Source organism: Dermacentor albipictus, chromosome 4, assembly GCF_038994185.2.
Source record: "Dermacentor albipictus isolate Rhodes 1998 colony chromosome 4, USDA_Dalb.pri_finalv2, whole genome shotgun sequence".
Taxonomy (NCBI): domain Eukaryota; kingdom Metazoa; phylum Arthropoda; class Arachnida; order Ixodida; family Ixodidae; genus Dermacentor; species Dermacentor albipictus.
This window is the reverse complement of record NC_091824.1, coordinates 144,063,988-144,078,459: the sequence shown is the minus strand read 5'-3', so window position 1 is coordinate 144,078,459 and position 14,472 is coordinate 144,063,988. Positions and strand designations below refer to the sequence as shown.

The 14,472-nt window shown below is 46.7% G+C and overlaps 1 protein-coding gene across 4 annotated transcripts in view; it reads left to right on the top strand.

Moving 5' to 3' along the window:
- LOC139059379 (DC-STAMP domain-containing protein 2) overlaps positions 1–14,472 on the top strand; it is a 106,393-nt gene that overhangs the window by 6,012 nt on the left and 85,909 nt on the right. For 3 of the 4 annotated variants that reach the window (XM_070537703.1, XM_070537701.1, XM_070537700.1), the window contains exons 2-4: positions 10,054–10,412; positions 11,064–11,299; positions 12,377–12,547. In XM_070537703.1, coding sequence (XP_070393804.1) covers positions 10,129–10,412; positions 11,064–11,299; positions 12,377–12,547 — 691 coding nt within the window. In that variant the 5' untranslated portion in view covers positions 10,054–10,128. The remainder of the gene's footprint in view (positions 1–10,053; positions 10,413–11,063; positions 11,300–12,376; positions 12,548–14,472) is intronic. The other variant, XM_070537702.1, reaches the window with a different exon arrangement.

The following is a 14,472-nucleotide window of genomic DNA, read 5'->3' as shown; positions in this document are numbered from 1 at the left end:
GCCAGAGCATGGATATCGTAGCGATGTGTCGAATACGTCGACGTCTTTCGCAAGGCCGTTTGGCCTCATTTTCCGTGTCCTGCGGACATCCCTTGCATGTCCACGAGGGACATCATGGGGACATGCTGCGTACACTTTTGTTAAGATTTCAGTGCCCTTTACACGGTGTTCACTATAATGTCTGTTACGATCGCAGCACACGCTGTGTGAGATACAATGGGCAGAGTGCCCACGTATCAAAAACAGATACATTTTATGCACACGGTATTTGCGCGGTATTTTATGCACGGTATTTATGTACGGCCGAAGCGAGCTGAAAAGGAAAGTTTAAAGTCCCACCTGCGCCGCGGTTCTGATTAAGTAGTGAGGCTTTACCGCCTTGGGTGTCTCCTTGACAAGGTTTCAAAGCACAATAATAGGTAGTGGCTGCCTTTGGAGGCGTGCAGCATGGTAGGCTACCGCTCGGTGCCGCAGTGCCGGACGTACGCAACGGAGCCCGGTGTCAGCCTTATTCACAGGTAGCCGCAGGGCAAGGAGCTGCGTGAAGTTTGGTTGGCGAAACTTAAAACCGGCAGACAGCCATCGACTATAACTTGGGTACGCAGCAAGCACAGATGCGAGGAAGATTTCTGCTGCGGCGCCGGGACTAAGCGACATTCGGTGAGTAGCAGAAAACGCGCACTGAGACGCTCGCCCGCGCCCGCTGCCCGGCTAATGTCATGACGCTTTATTAGGTCTATGAACTTGTTGATACTAGATTCTGGCAAGTTCACTGGAATGGAAAGGGAGCGGTAAGAAGCGCATTAAAAAAGGCATGGCATATGGTCATGTTTGTATTATGAATTAATGCACTGGATTACGAAAAAGAAGCTGAGGGAAATCGCACGCTGAGAAGACCGATAAACATACAGTGCGACGCAACTTGAGAAATAGTATCGAAATGTCCAAGAATTTAGAAGACAAAGAAGATTGAATCGTCGCGACGGCACATCACAGTCGCTGTATACAGGCGTCGAAGTCTCTATAACGAAATTATTTTTGAACAGTTCTGATAGCGTCCACGCAACAATGGTTGCTAGTGTGCTGTCAAATCCTCATATGCTGCGGCCTAAACCTCACGGCATGGTGCGAAAACGCGTTCACAGCGAAATAAAAGCAATGTGCGCGGACATGCATGCAGACGCGCAGTCGGTTGCTGCGAACCAGTGCGATCGTTGCATTGAGGCTTCACTTTGTTATGCCCCCATTTGGTTATACAGACAGCCCACTATAAGAACATATTTCACATAGCTTACTCCAGCGTTTGCCTACCTTTCACGCAAGAAGGCGGTTCGGTAGACTCCATCGCGGCGACCGCGTGCAGTGGCGTTCACTGTACGCATTCGGTGAAGAGATAGCGTCTGTAAACGACTCTGTGCTTTCAGTTTGCCCAAGATTATTATATCGACAGTCAAAAACTTCCTTCGTTTTGAGAGCACCTACTTAAATGGCCGGGAGGGCTTCCGCGTGGTGTTTTTATTGAGCGCCGTAAGCGAAACCCATGAGGAGCGCGCCGCGTGATCCCTTACGCAAGGGAGACGCTTCCGACAGATAGCGACTCCGTAAGTCCTCGCCCCCAATGGGAATATATATATATATATATATATATATATATATATATATGTATATATATATAAGAAAAAATACTGTAGATGCCATATGTGGCACACTGGTTTCGGCAAGGCACTATACTGCATTCAACTAAGCAACGAAAAAAACTTCTTAGTCATATAATAAAGTAGAAAAAAAAAACACTTTTCATTACAGAAAGAAATTTTATGATTCTGTCAAGTCTAATATAAGTTAGGCACTTGCGAAAAAGCCTCATGCTGAGGTCGAAAGGCGCGAAATTGCTTTTGAATGCGCCTCATAGTGTGCGTTGTTAATGTAGTTTGGAACGACGCAGTTCCCGCTTCGCATATACCAACCTGTCGCATGCAGCCGGCCCTGGAGGCTGGTCGTACAGCAACTTTGGTCCCACGTCTTTTGGCCACTCATGTGCCAAAGCAGTTTGCAAACAACCTTGGGCCGGCTTTTTCCCTTCTAAGGCTGGCTACGATAGTTGGCAGCCGACCTCGTCCCAGCAATTTTCCAACCGTCATCCGTCAGCCAATTTCGCTTGGGCAGCTTTCTGGTGTGATCCTCAGATCGTTATCTCCGGAGGTCCAACAGTGAAAGACGTGTCACAGATGTCTGGCCAGTTAAATACGAGCATTGTATCGCTTGCGGCAATGTGACCGTCTTCGAAGATTAGCCCACATGTCCGCGAGTGGAGCAAATCCTTCAAGGGATTGTGTACCACTCAAATCACGTCTTTGGATTACGGTGGGAATGAGAAGATAGTGGGTCACATTTGGTTGTGAAAGTGGCGCAACATATCACGCGCGGCGTCACTTGACGGCCTAACAGGTTCAACCAATCTGTGTACCGTCACGTAACCAAAAACTCGCGCCGATAGTTATTTTGCTTGAATACATTACTGCATTGCCTGAAATTGTATTTTATGTGTTTCCACTAACTTCTTTGCGTCAGAGAGCAATTTCTCATTTCCAATCAGCGCGTGTTGAAAAGTGGCGCTGCCTTCGCGCGGACTAGCGGAGCGGTGTATCGATGGCCAGTCCTCAAGTACGCCCTCTTTAAATGGTGATGCGCAACCGTGCGAGTAACGTTGTGGGATTGGGACGAGCGTCGTCGTCTTCTTTGGGATGTCGAAAATGCGTTGCCCTTTTAAGGCGTACCGGCGTCGTCACGCCAGCGCAGAATGTTACCCTAACAAGCCACCCCAACCATCTGCACGCTTGACCGTCACACAAAAGGTCTTGGATTGGCTGCACAGACTGCACCTGTAGAAAACACGTGAGGTTATAGGTGACCAAGAAAGGAAAACAAAATTCTGTTGATTTATGCAACCGATTACGTGCTGAGGATGGCTATTATAATTTCAGTGTTTAAAACAAAGTCTTCGTTCCTGCAGAAACACAATGCGCTTACAGTTTCTCACTCATGATATTGCTTTCGCGTCCATGTAATCAGTGTTGTGGTCGTCCGTACACAGTTTTAGCAAGAGACTACGCAGATAGAAAAATTCTGTTTTAAGAATTTCTACTCGCTTTCCGGAGGCACCACTGCATGTTTAACCACTTCGAATGGTAGGCTTTCTATTAGGTTCTTGAAAAGCGGTAAAGGAGCAGGCCCCTAAAAAAAAAAGACAAAAACCTGGTTAAAGCATGATATTGGACAATATTCTGTGTTTAGCGGTCAGTTATTTTCGCCTAAATTTGACATCATTTATGTTTTACTAGATCGAAACCCTTAAAGCCATCTGAAGGCGCGCGGGAAAAATTAGGGAAACAATTTCTTCCTTCAAGGAAATTTCCGGAAATTTTGAAAGCGTGAGAAATACCAAGGAAAAAAAAACTTTATTGTTTTTTTCCTGGAGCTTTCGGAAACACTGTATGAATATCCTAACATTTCTTAGCATGCGGAAGTAAAAAGAACAGCAAACGTGCGTGCATTCAGAGACATGTTTCCAAAGCTTATGACAAGATGTCGTCATTCTATATTAAATCACTAACGTACCTATTTGCGCCGCGATTCTTAGCAGCTTTCGTAATTATCGTTTACCTTCGAGGAAATTAAGCTGCTCTTTTGCTCTCTCAGAAGGCGAAGGCTGGCGTACACTATCGTGCGCACTTCCGGAACTTTTTGGATTGCGGATGCAGTGCATTCAATACGCGGTCAGTTACATGCGGCCGGTTAACAACAACAACAACAACAACAACAACAACAACAACAACAACAACAACAACAACAACAACAACAACAACAACAACAACAACAACAACAACAACAACAACAACAACAACAACAACAACAACAACAACAACAACAACAACAACAACAACAACAACAACAACAACAACAACAACAACAACAACAACAACAACCAATCAAGCATTTAAAAGCGATAGCAAGGTTAGACTGTGCTGAAGGCGTCGCAGAACGCTAGTGTGATGACAAGCGTGCCAGCGGTGTTGCAGGCGTCGCACATTGACGGTGAACGAAATGAGACCAGTGGAAATCATGGGAAAACCATCGGCGTCCGTAGAAAGGATTGCATAAATTTATGGCGAATTCGGCGAATCGCACCCGTGCGCACGCACGCACGCACGCACGCACGCACGCACGCACGCACGCACGCACGCACGCACGCACGCACGCACACACACACACACACACACACACACACACACACACACACACACACACACACACACACACACACACACACACACACACACACACTTCCTTGCGCGAGGTTCACGGTCCGGAGGCGACGTCAGACGGACTTCGTATAACTCGGGGCTGACCATTGTCTTGCGTCTTGGACGGCGCGTGGGAAAGGGCCTTCGTAGACGTTCACGCGGTATCTCCCCCCCTCATAGCAGAACAGGTCGGGGTTGGTGGGTTCGGCCACAATAGTTGGTCCGCTGAACGCATTGAGTCACAACGGCGATGAGGCTAGAGCGTAACGGTGGCGTTCCAAGAAAGTTGACGCCCGCTGTCGCAACTGGCTGGCAAAACTTGCACGTCAGCTGGGCCGTTCTTAACAGCGCCTCCACGTTCTTAACAACACATAGCGAGAGCAAGACGTGACGCGTCCCCTTCTCCACGGCTGCCACGAATGAACTCTGTGAAGGCCAAGGAGGCGCCAAGGGATAGGGCCCGTGCTCTTTCGCCTCGCTCGCTCGATCGTTCGTTCGTTCGCGCGCTATTCTCTTGCATTGACAATCATCGTCGATGGTTGCTGCATTCCTTTTTGCAGCCGAATGCACTCCGCCTCTCCGTGCGCGAGCCGCACGTGCGCCGTCGATGGCAGGACAGCACGACGGCGCTGTCAATGGCGAGAATGCGCCTCGAGCGTCCTCGTAATTGATACAGCAATAAACCAACATCGCGAGATAAGCATCATTAGCATTGCTAGACAGCACTGTCTGCGTATGTGTCTGACAGTTTTAGGCAGGGCGTTTGATTAGCGGAGATAACTTTTTCTCCACGCCTACCTATTTAATCGCGATGACCGTCCAATACAGACCGCAGGTGGGTCTTCGCGGTGTTTTGTTCGTCCGCCCGTCCGTCTTAGCTCGTACACTGAAGCTGGGGTGCAGGAGATGCTTCTACGAGACGCTTTTGAACGCATGGGACAAAAGGGTTGAAAAATGTTTAGTAAACTAGCAACCGCATGATACATTTATCTTTCGCGTCGCCGAGAGGCGCGACAAGTCGATTTCACGCTGCGCGAGTGGCCGCACTTTGATCCTGGTCGCCGTAATATGTTCCATATGAGCACTTTTTAGAAAGGACGCCTTATTACGAGCAGCAGGAAATTACCGCACCGAAATATAGGGCGACGAGGCGCCGAAAATACGCTCCACTGGTTGCCATTTTTAAATGATCTACGCTGCCGCCCGACTTGTCAGCAAACTGTGACCGCCTATTCCCGTAATCATCTGAAGAGGTGAAACTGCGCTATCTCCAACAGGCGTTTCCTTAAAAGAAGCAGAAGAAGAAGAAAGAAGAGGAAGAAAAAACAATGTTCGAGCTAAAAATATCTGCCAGCAGGTGCGCCCCCTGTTGGCGCCTGTGATACTTCAAGAACCTCTTTCGCCGTAGTGCGTGCATGCGCACGTATATCATTATAGGGTTCTGCGATAGCTGTACTGACATTTCGGAAATATGGCGAATTATAGTTTTTTTTCTCACTCCCTTGAAATGTAAAAGCAACAGCTTCGGTTATATAAGCTTGGTCACTTATTCTGATGAGACGTAAGTGATTTTTCTTTCGCGGTGCGTGTTTACATGAAAGATTGGCTGTCTTTTTGGGACATATTCGCTATAGCTCCATTCAGCAAAATTATGTGCTTTCCTTTTGCTTTTGTTTATCAACTGGAGAATGCTGCAACCGCAAGCAACAGCGCAGATCAGACGTCGCAGTCATGACGCATATGCAGCCGTTTCATGCCAGCTGCTTGAACGAAGAAGGTCTATTTCTCTCGAACACATTGCAGTGAATGTACTAATGCTTTTTTTTTCTTTTTGTACTACCGGCAGCGCATTATTTAGGGCTGCGGACATCAGTAAATGTGGAAGCTTGAAGATAAAATTTTGACAGAGTCACCTGTCTAGCCGGACTAATTTATGTTAAAGTTAAGTAATAGCGTTTTTAAACATTTCTATCTTTATAGACAGCATTCTCGCTATGCGGTATGCCAAAACAATGGCGGCGCCTATAACTTTGTTTAATCTTATTTAAAGCGGCAGCCATGTGCAGCTACTAATGTAAAGATGTTCTCGACCATGTTTCTGTGAAATTGGACATACCTCTATATACTACAATGAACTCGCCAAGAAGGAGGGTGTTCTAAAATAACTTTAATGTGTTTAGAACGAGAATACTAAGAGGATTTGAGTAGTGGATGAATTTTTTGTTCGTAACTCTCATAGGAAGTAACATACAATGAAGCCAGAGAAAGCATAGGTGAAGCTAACCGTGTTCAGTTGAAATGTACAAATAATAACGTAATGACATTATGACTATTAACTAAAATTACAAGCGTGCACAGATTACACGCGTGCAGACATGCTTCGTCTTTGCTTGAATGGTGACCCGTGCCGCCGATCGGGCAGAGCGCGATGTGGGAAAGCGAACTTAAAAGTTGCGAAAGAGGTTAATTTCACTGAGTGGCACCCGCTTAAGTAAGGCTGGTAATAGTTCAGTAACTTGCCTTACTTGCCCGTTACTAGCTCCTGAATAATTGTATGGTGCCAAAAAAGACCCGCTCTCAGTAAATGATCCCATTTACAAATCACCTCTTGGTAAAGCGTGGGTGCCTGCTCAGCCCGCCGTCTATCACGTCTCGTGCTGAGTCTTATCGCATTAAACTTTCACTGATTAGTTCTTTTACACAATGCTAAATGATCATTTGCGCGTTGCCTTTCGCAAAGCGCAAGCGCAGACAATAAATTTGGCAAATGACCCCTGTTAACTGTGCATTCACGCAGTGCACGCATACACTTATCAAAACTTGACAAATAACCCTTTATAACTGTGCATTCACAGAAAGCGCACAAGCACTTATCATTACTATCGCCACCTGTCGCGTGAATTCTCACCATAAATACCGGCAACGTCGTTCCTGTGATGTAAGATTACTGCGGTGTAGGCTGTATACACTTAGTGCCTCTCGTGTCCTCGCCGTTTGTAGTACGTGCCGTGCCGCGTAGTAATCAGTGATATAATATTTAGCTGGGAGCTTGATTGACGTTTACTGATGCATGTAACGAACGTGATGTAGTGCGGCCATCTCCTATAGCGTATAGACGCACATGTGGCGCAAATAGCGATCACTTGCAGTACGTTTTTGAAGCGCGTGGGAAAACTGCGATCGACAAACATGAACCGGGTGTCGTGATCGCGCCACGGTGTATTTTCAGATGTGAAGTATACAGCGGGATGCACGTCACAAAGCCTCGATATAATTTTAGTTTCTGTCGCAAGGATGACATAGCATGTGCTATATTATGTTACGTTTTTACTGTGTAAGCCGCATTACCTCTGTCTGGCGCAGTTTAGGAGATCTTAGCACTGTCAAGACGCGTTAAAGTGGACTGATTTCCCAGTCTCACCGTGTTATGTAAACATGTCTAAAATTAATAAATAATAACATGATATTCACACCACTTACAGTGGAATATTTTACGTATGTATACAGTACTCTACTATAGATGACTTGCACGAGAAATGTCAGACAAGTTATTGAATACCACGTGAATAAGTATTTGAGCAGAATACAGATTATTGACTGCAGAAAGGTAAACGAGTGCAGTACTAAATACTAGAAAACGTAATTCGTTACTTGCAAGTTACTTATAAGATAAATTTTGTCCAAAGTTGAATAAGAAAGCGGGCGGTGTGTGTGTGTGTGGGGGGGGGGGAGGGGGGCGTGCACAGGCTATGAGAAAGTCATTAGTTGGGAGCAGCGGATTAATTTCGACCAGCTGGTCTTCTCTAACGTGCACCCAAAGCCCGAAGTCAAAGGGAAAGCAGAACATAGTGCTCTACTGCCAGAAGGCTTTATTAACTTGCCGGAGGATTTGCTTCCCAAACTTGCCAAGCGAGTTTGAGCTGAGGCGCAATATTTTGTGCACGCTTTTACAGCCAGGAGCCACGCTGCGTTGTGCACCCATTTTCCTTGCTCAGTTTCAAGAGGCTGTTGAAACTCGCTCACGAAGGCCGTCTTCCTGGAACGAATAGTCTGGTGTTGTGCAGATGGTACCTTACTTTTCCTACGTTGCCATATCTGCGCGAAGGTTGGTTCGTGCGATATGATCAAACGTTAAAGAAGAAAAAAGAAAAAAAAAAGGAAACGATTAGTGCGTTTCTCTTGAAGGTCTACATTATTTTTCTTCCTTGTGTGATTTTGTGTAGCGGGTTTCACAGCAAAAGAAGGAGCGTTCCCGCCTTCGTTTATTTTTTTTTGTCGATAGAGATATGTAGCTCGCTGCTGCAGCAGATTATGCACGGAAAAAAAAAGCGCGGTGTTTGTTAAACTTAAGGACTGCAGGATAACGCTCCTCGGTCGCGGCAAAACGGGTAATATTGCCAGTAATATCTAAAATAATTAGCAAAATATACTCTGTCAACTATTTAAGTTACGGCAGAAATACCGAGTAGTCGAGGTATTTAAAATGACACTAAAGAGAAAACTAATCCCTGCAGTATTAGCAAGCTGCGCTTCTACAATACCAAACTGCCGCTCTTACCACGAGAAGCCGCTTGGTAAGCAATAAAAGACGCAGAAAAGACAGCCGGGGGGCGACGCCGCCTTGAACTTCCCACACTGGTTCGTCGTGACGTCATGGATATTTACGGTCTCTGCCCGGGCCTGGCTAAGTATTCGTCGGTAAAGATGAACTGCATTGTACTCTGGAAAAGCCAGAGAATGAACTCGGCCAGTTCCAAGAACGTTTGCTGAGTCACAACGTTTCAGGTACGAAAAATATACTTTTAAATCCGCGATGTTCCGGCGTGAAATACCGAACTCTCTTCTTGTGTAAACGACCACTTACCGCGCAATTAACGAAAATATGGATTTGAAATAAGACTTTCTGAATCTAACAGGCTTAGGGCTTTTCTTTAGTGGCCCTTAATAGATACCACACAGTAATTTGCTACGGCGAATAGTTCTGACCTAACAAAAAGAGAGGGAGGGGGGTATGATGAAAAAAAGAAACATGGCGGACTCTAGTTGTCGCAAATGAGGTGTTGCCTGTGCGCCTTCTTCGCAGTAAGTGTGGCTGTCTTGCTACCATCGGCACCTTCTTGCCAATCTTGCATCTTCTTGTCGTGCTAGCGTCGGCTTCTTCCTTGCAGAGGTCGGCCGGGTCTGTACTGACAGGTTCGCCGTCGCAATACTGAGAAAACAGTTGTTAAGGCAACATTCAGCCACGGACAGACACACGCACATTTATGCTTCTGTGCCGACAGAGAAGAACCGCATATCGTGGGCTGCAGGGAACACGCCTGCAAAACTTCACAAATCGGAGAGCGCACAGAGTATATACCCCATTATAGTGCTTACACCAGACAGCGTCTGACAGGACAGGACGTGCTTGCTTCGTGCTGGCCGCAGCCACGACGTTCACTAACTCTACCTTGAAACATTAACGAGCGACGGAAATGAAAATAATAGACGTGGCATTGAAAAGATAGCAAAAAAAAAAAGTAAGGATCAGGGAAGAAATGCAGGCTGATATCTCGTGCGAATAAGTGGAAGCAAGGATTCAAATGGCGTGATGTGTAGGCAAATAACCAGTATTCTGTTTATGTAACGAAATGGACATTAAGGGGAAAAAAAAGGCAGTCTAGGCAGCAGCGTGTGTCAGATTGTGCATGTGATGCGGGTGTCAAGATGATGATGATTACACTTGTGATGACCTTGAACCATTACGCAGGGAGAACCTACGATTTCCTTTCACGGGACAGCTGTGCGCATACAGGACACTCGGTCTCGAGACAAGTGCGCAGCCATGGCCACGACGATCTGCTCGCTACTAGTTCGCAAGCTTTTCACGGGCCGGCTGATGTTCTGGGTGCAGCAGCAGCGCTACATGTACAGCGTGCGGCGTGCTCTGGGGCGCTACAAGTTGGAGCGGGCCAACTCGTGGCGGCGACGGTGCGGCCTGCAGCCCGTGTACCCGCCGCTGTACCGGCTGCAGCGTTTCATCAGCCGGGTGCTGTGCGCCTCCTTCTGTGCCTGCTGCCACGGAGGACGCTTGGACAGGGCCGACTTTCAGGGTGGAGGACGCCTGCTGTGAGTGCGCAAAGGGCTCGTCAATGGCCCTCTCACGCAGAACTTGCTCACTCTCACTGGAGCCGCTTTCCTTATTCCTCTCTTTTTTTTTCTTTCGTGTTTCTTTTCCCTCTCAGTTTATATCCGTGCTTTCGTTTAAGTTCTAACGGCTTGTCCAGCGGCATATGTCAATATTTAAATGAAAGCGCGGAGGCCCTCTTTGTGTGAGGCTTGAAGAATTAGCCTATAAAGAAACTGTTGCCCATTAGCTAACGCATATAATCGTCTGTCTGACGAGTTGATAGGTTGAGCACGTTCTAGAATTCTGTCTTGTGTAGCCCTGGGCAGAGCCACAAAATGTGGTGAATCTCCGCTGTAGATGGCGGAGCAGGACACTTCGTACAGCACACAGGATCTTCAGGTATCGATCTCGGGGATCAGGTGACGGTGGCTTTCTTATACGTCTTTCTTTTTTTTTTAGGCAGGTACAGAAGACAGGGACCGCGGTCAGAAGCTATAGAACATATTTAGCAGAAAAAAGAAGCACAGAATGGAGAGGCAGCAATTATTTGAGGCAGCGCAATTTCCCAGCAATTATTGTAGCTTGTCGGTGAAACTGCGCACGCGCACTTCACGGATTCATGACAACGCGCTTCCCACGCTCGCACGCAGGAAGTCCTTGCAGCCGAACACGTTCGAGAATAGAGTGCTCAAGAGCTTCCTGGGCTTCTGGGCCGGCGCGCTGCTGACTGTGCTCCTCAACCTGGTCCTAGTGCGAATATACCAAACCACCAGCTTCGTTCTCTTCCTCGTCGTGTTCGCTTGCGGAACGTTCCTGATGCTCGGCGCTGCCTTCTCCGACACCGTCCGCTGCCTCATTCTACTCACTCTGCCTCAACTCTTCTCCAGTGAGTGCGTAGCCGAACTTCGTATGTTGCACGTCGCCGTTAGGGATGCGCGTCACAAAATAATCGAACGCCGGAGGTAACTTATTTGACGAGGTGTCGAACGAGTCACCCTGGGCGACTGGCGAATCGGCTGGTGTATAGACGTCGATTATTGACATATACATAGCCTCTTGTACTGGCCGGATACCTGTTTGGTAGGGTGAAACCGTGGATCTTTGGTTTCTGGCGCCATCTTTCGTGAAGGCGCATTCTCGGAGCCGCACGAAAAGATTGGACGTGAAGAATGAAAATGCAACATGGTCCATCTTCTTCACATCCCGTCCTTTCGCGTTGTTACAAGAATGAACAATCCACCCTAACTTGCCCAACTTTCGATATTACTTGCGGAGGTCTTTGGGGCTAATTTAGTTAAAGGATATTGTTGAAGTTGTAATGGCACCAGACAAAGGAAGAGAGCAGCTTGTATTCTAAAAGTTTGCACAGCAAAATGTTGTTGGTTCTGCTTCCGTTGACCAGAAATTTGTACATCTCTAATTGCATAGGTTGCTAGTCCTTCCAAAACCTCTTCGTTAAACTGTGACGTCAAACCCATCTTGACTTGGAGAAAATTGAACATTGACCAATGAACATTGTCTAGCCATTTCGAACCGACGTAGATGCCACGAAAGAAAAAAAAAGAATGCGATCAAAATTACTATTAGTGTTAAGTTGGAAATTGTACTCAATGTCTGTGTTGAGTTACATCACTACAAAAGTAGCTGGGCTATTTTGAAGTTGCGCATTGATTCTTGAATTACTTTTATGCGCACTATTTACGCTACAATGGCAGATGAATTAACGCATTGCACAAACAAAATAAGCAGATCTCCACGCAGGTCTCCAATCAGTTTGCCGGATTTTGGCTTGTGGGGTCCGCGAGGGACAGCACGGTGGTTAAATATCCCGAAAAGCTGGGCAATTGGAACAGCCTCCCCAACTTTTTTCATGAAAGGATAGCAGGACTTCGCCCATTTCTGTTTGACAACGGCTCACACAGCCGAGCCCTATGGCAGATGCAACGCTGCGATTTCACTTCAGGAGAAGGCCGGCTGGCGCTGACGGCGTACATCTACTTCCTGGTGCTCACGGGCCCCGCGGAGAACTTCGCGGCCAACGTGGAGGTCCTGTCGCGAGGCCTCAGCTGCGGCCAGGAGAAAGTGGCCAACGAGACGCGACGCATGCTCGAGGTGGCTACTTCGCCGCTCAAGGGTGAGAGAGAGAGACGCCGTGCAGGGTGGTTTTTTTATTTACTATTCATTTTTAGGTCGCTAAACCAGAAGCTTGGTTCGTTTCCTGTGGTCAATAGCTGGAATGGAAAGTGTCGCGGGATAAACCTGACTTGAATCACATCTCACGTGCAATAACGTACGCACCCTCCACGGTAGCTCGGTGGTTGTGGCGTTCTGCTGCCGAACACGAGGTCGTGTGTTCGAATGCCGGCTGCGGCGGCATCGTGGTCAGATCGGGGCGAAATAAAAAAAAAGCAAAAGAAAACAACAACTCTTTTCTACTTAGATTTTAGTGTGCTATAAAGAGCTTCCACGTGGCCAAAATTAACACACAAACCTACATTACACGGCGCCACTTATATATAGCCTGAGTATTGTTTTCGGACGCTAAACCCCACAAATAAATAAGGAACGTATGCTTGTTTTGTTTTATTAGCCAGATTAACGTTGTGGAGAGACCGACGACAAGTTTTACTAACGTTTCCAATATCAATCAATTATAACCAGCATTTCGATTTCTTTGTTGCCGTTTTGCCAAAGTAGGTTTGTTTTCTCGCCGTCAGTCTGGCCTGTTTCCCCACATACTTTCTTAATACCAGACAGCAGTAACGCTGAAGCTCTATATCTTGGTGCCTTTTGGCACAAACGCTCTTTGTAGCTCGCCAGCAGCCTTGGCATGGAGCCTTTGATGCATATGAATGTCAAAGTGGTGCGGAAGTATGCCTAAGAACGGAAATAATGAAAATAGTGAGCTGCATGAGCGCGCAAATGTTGCGGCCCTGATATCTGCCTGAAGAAACAAGTACGGTGAGTTTAGGCAATCAGCGTACTTGTGTTGACCGCTTCAGTGAGAGAGCGAGAGAGAGATCTTTAATAAAACACACAAAATTGTGCCAAAGTATATGTAAACGTCTCCATGCTACTCTACATATAGAAAAGGGGATCGGGGTCAGAAAGTCTCTAGTAAGAAGAGGGCGGGGGAGAAAAAAAATACACAAGAAAATATATAGTTATCGTATGTATGCAGTTGGAGGTAACGGGGATGGTATCGATGCCAATAGGTTAGAGCTTGTCAACTGAGCCGATGCTTGAAGGAATGAAAAAATACAATTTAAAGCTTGACGTTGCTTTGAAGAAGGCATATATGTTACAGAGAGTACTACCTCACGTGTTCTTAGTTACCATGAAGCGTTCTTATTCCTTTTATCCAGTGTCTTCTTAGTCTACCTAAAATATTTTCATTAATATGCAGTTTTCTTCTTAACAAGTTTATAATTATCTGCATAAAATGTTAAATAACCCGTGCAGCAACTATGTCTGACCCAGTCGGCTTCTTTTTTTTCTTTTTTTCGGTTTCCCTCTCTCCTCCTGGTAACAGCAAATGCGTCGGCTCCACTGATGTGCAGTATTCATTGATCACCCGCATTACTCGGTCGCTAATGCATAAGCTGCGCCGCGTCTTTCTTTATTTTTCTTTACATTAGTGCTTTTCTTTTTCATCAATGTAACTTTGTGCATGCCCTGCTGTTCCGCTCAAACGTGCGAATTCCCCTAGTCTCAGGCGTCAACTTAGCAGCACGGACTGGGCTATGTGCGGCCACAACGGTAACGATGGGCGCACAGATGACTGGCAGACAGCTGACACGAAGACAAATTGCATCGCTACGGGGCCTGCTTATACGCTCGCAGACTGGCAGAGCGGCCGTGGGCTTGATGTGTGCAGCACCGGCGAGTGCGGGCGACATCAATAGTCGTGTACTTCTCTTCCCTCATATTTTATCTCTGCTCATAGTAAAGTCTAGAAAAATGGCGGAAGAGTATAGAGATAATTGGAGCGCTCACTTACGGCACTCCTTTTTTCTTTTTATTTTTTAATATCGGAGACCGTAACCTGTGCGTACATCG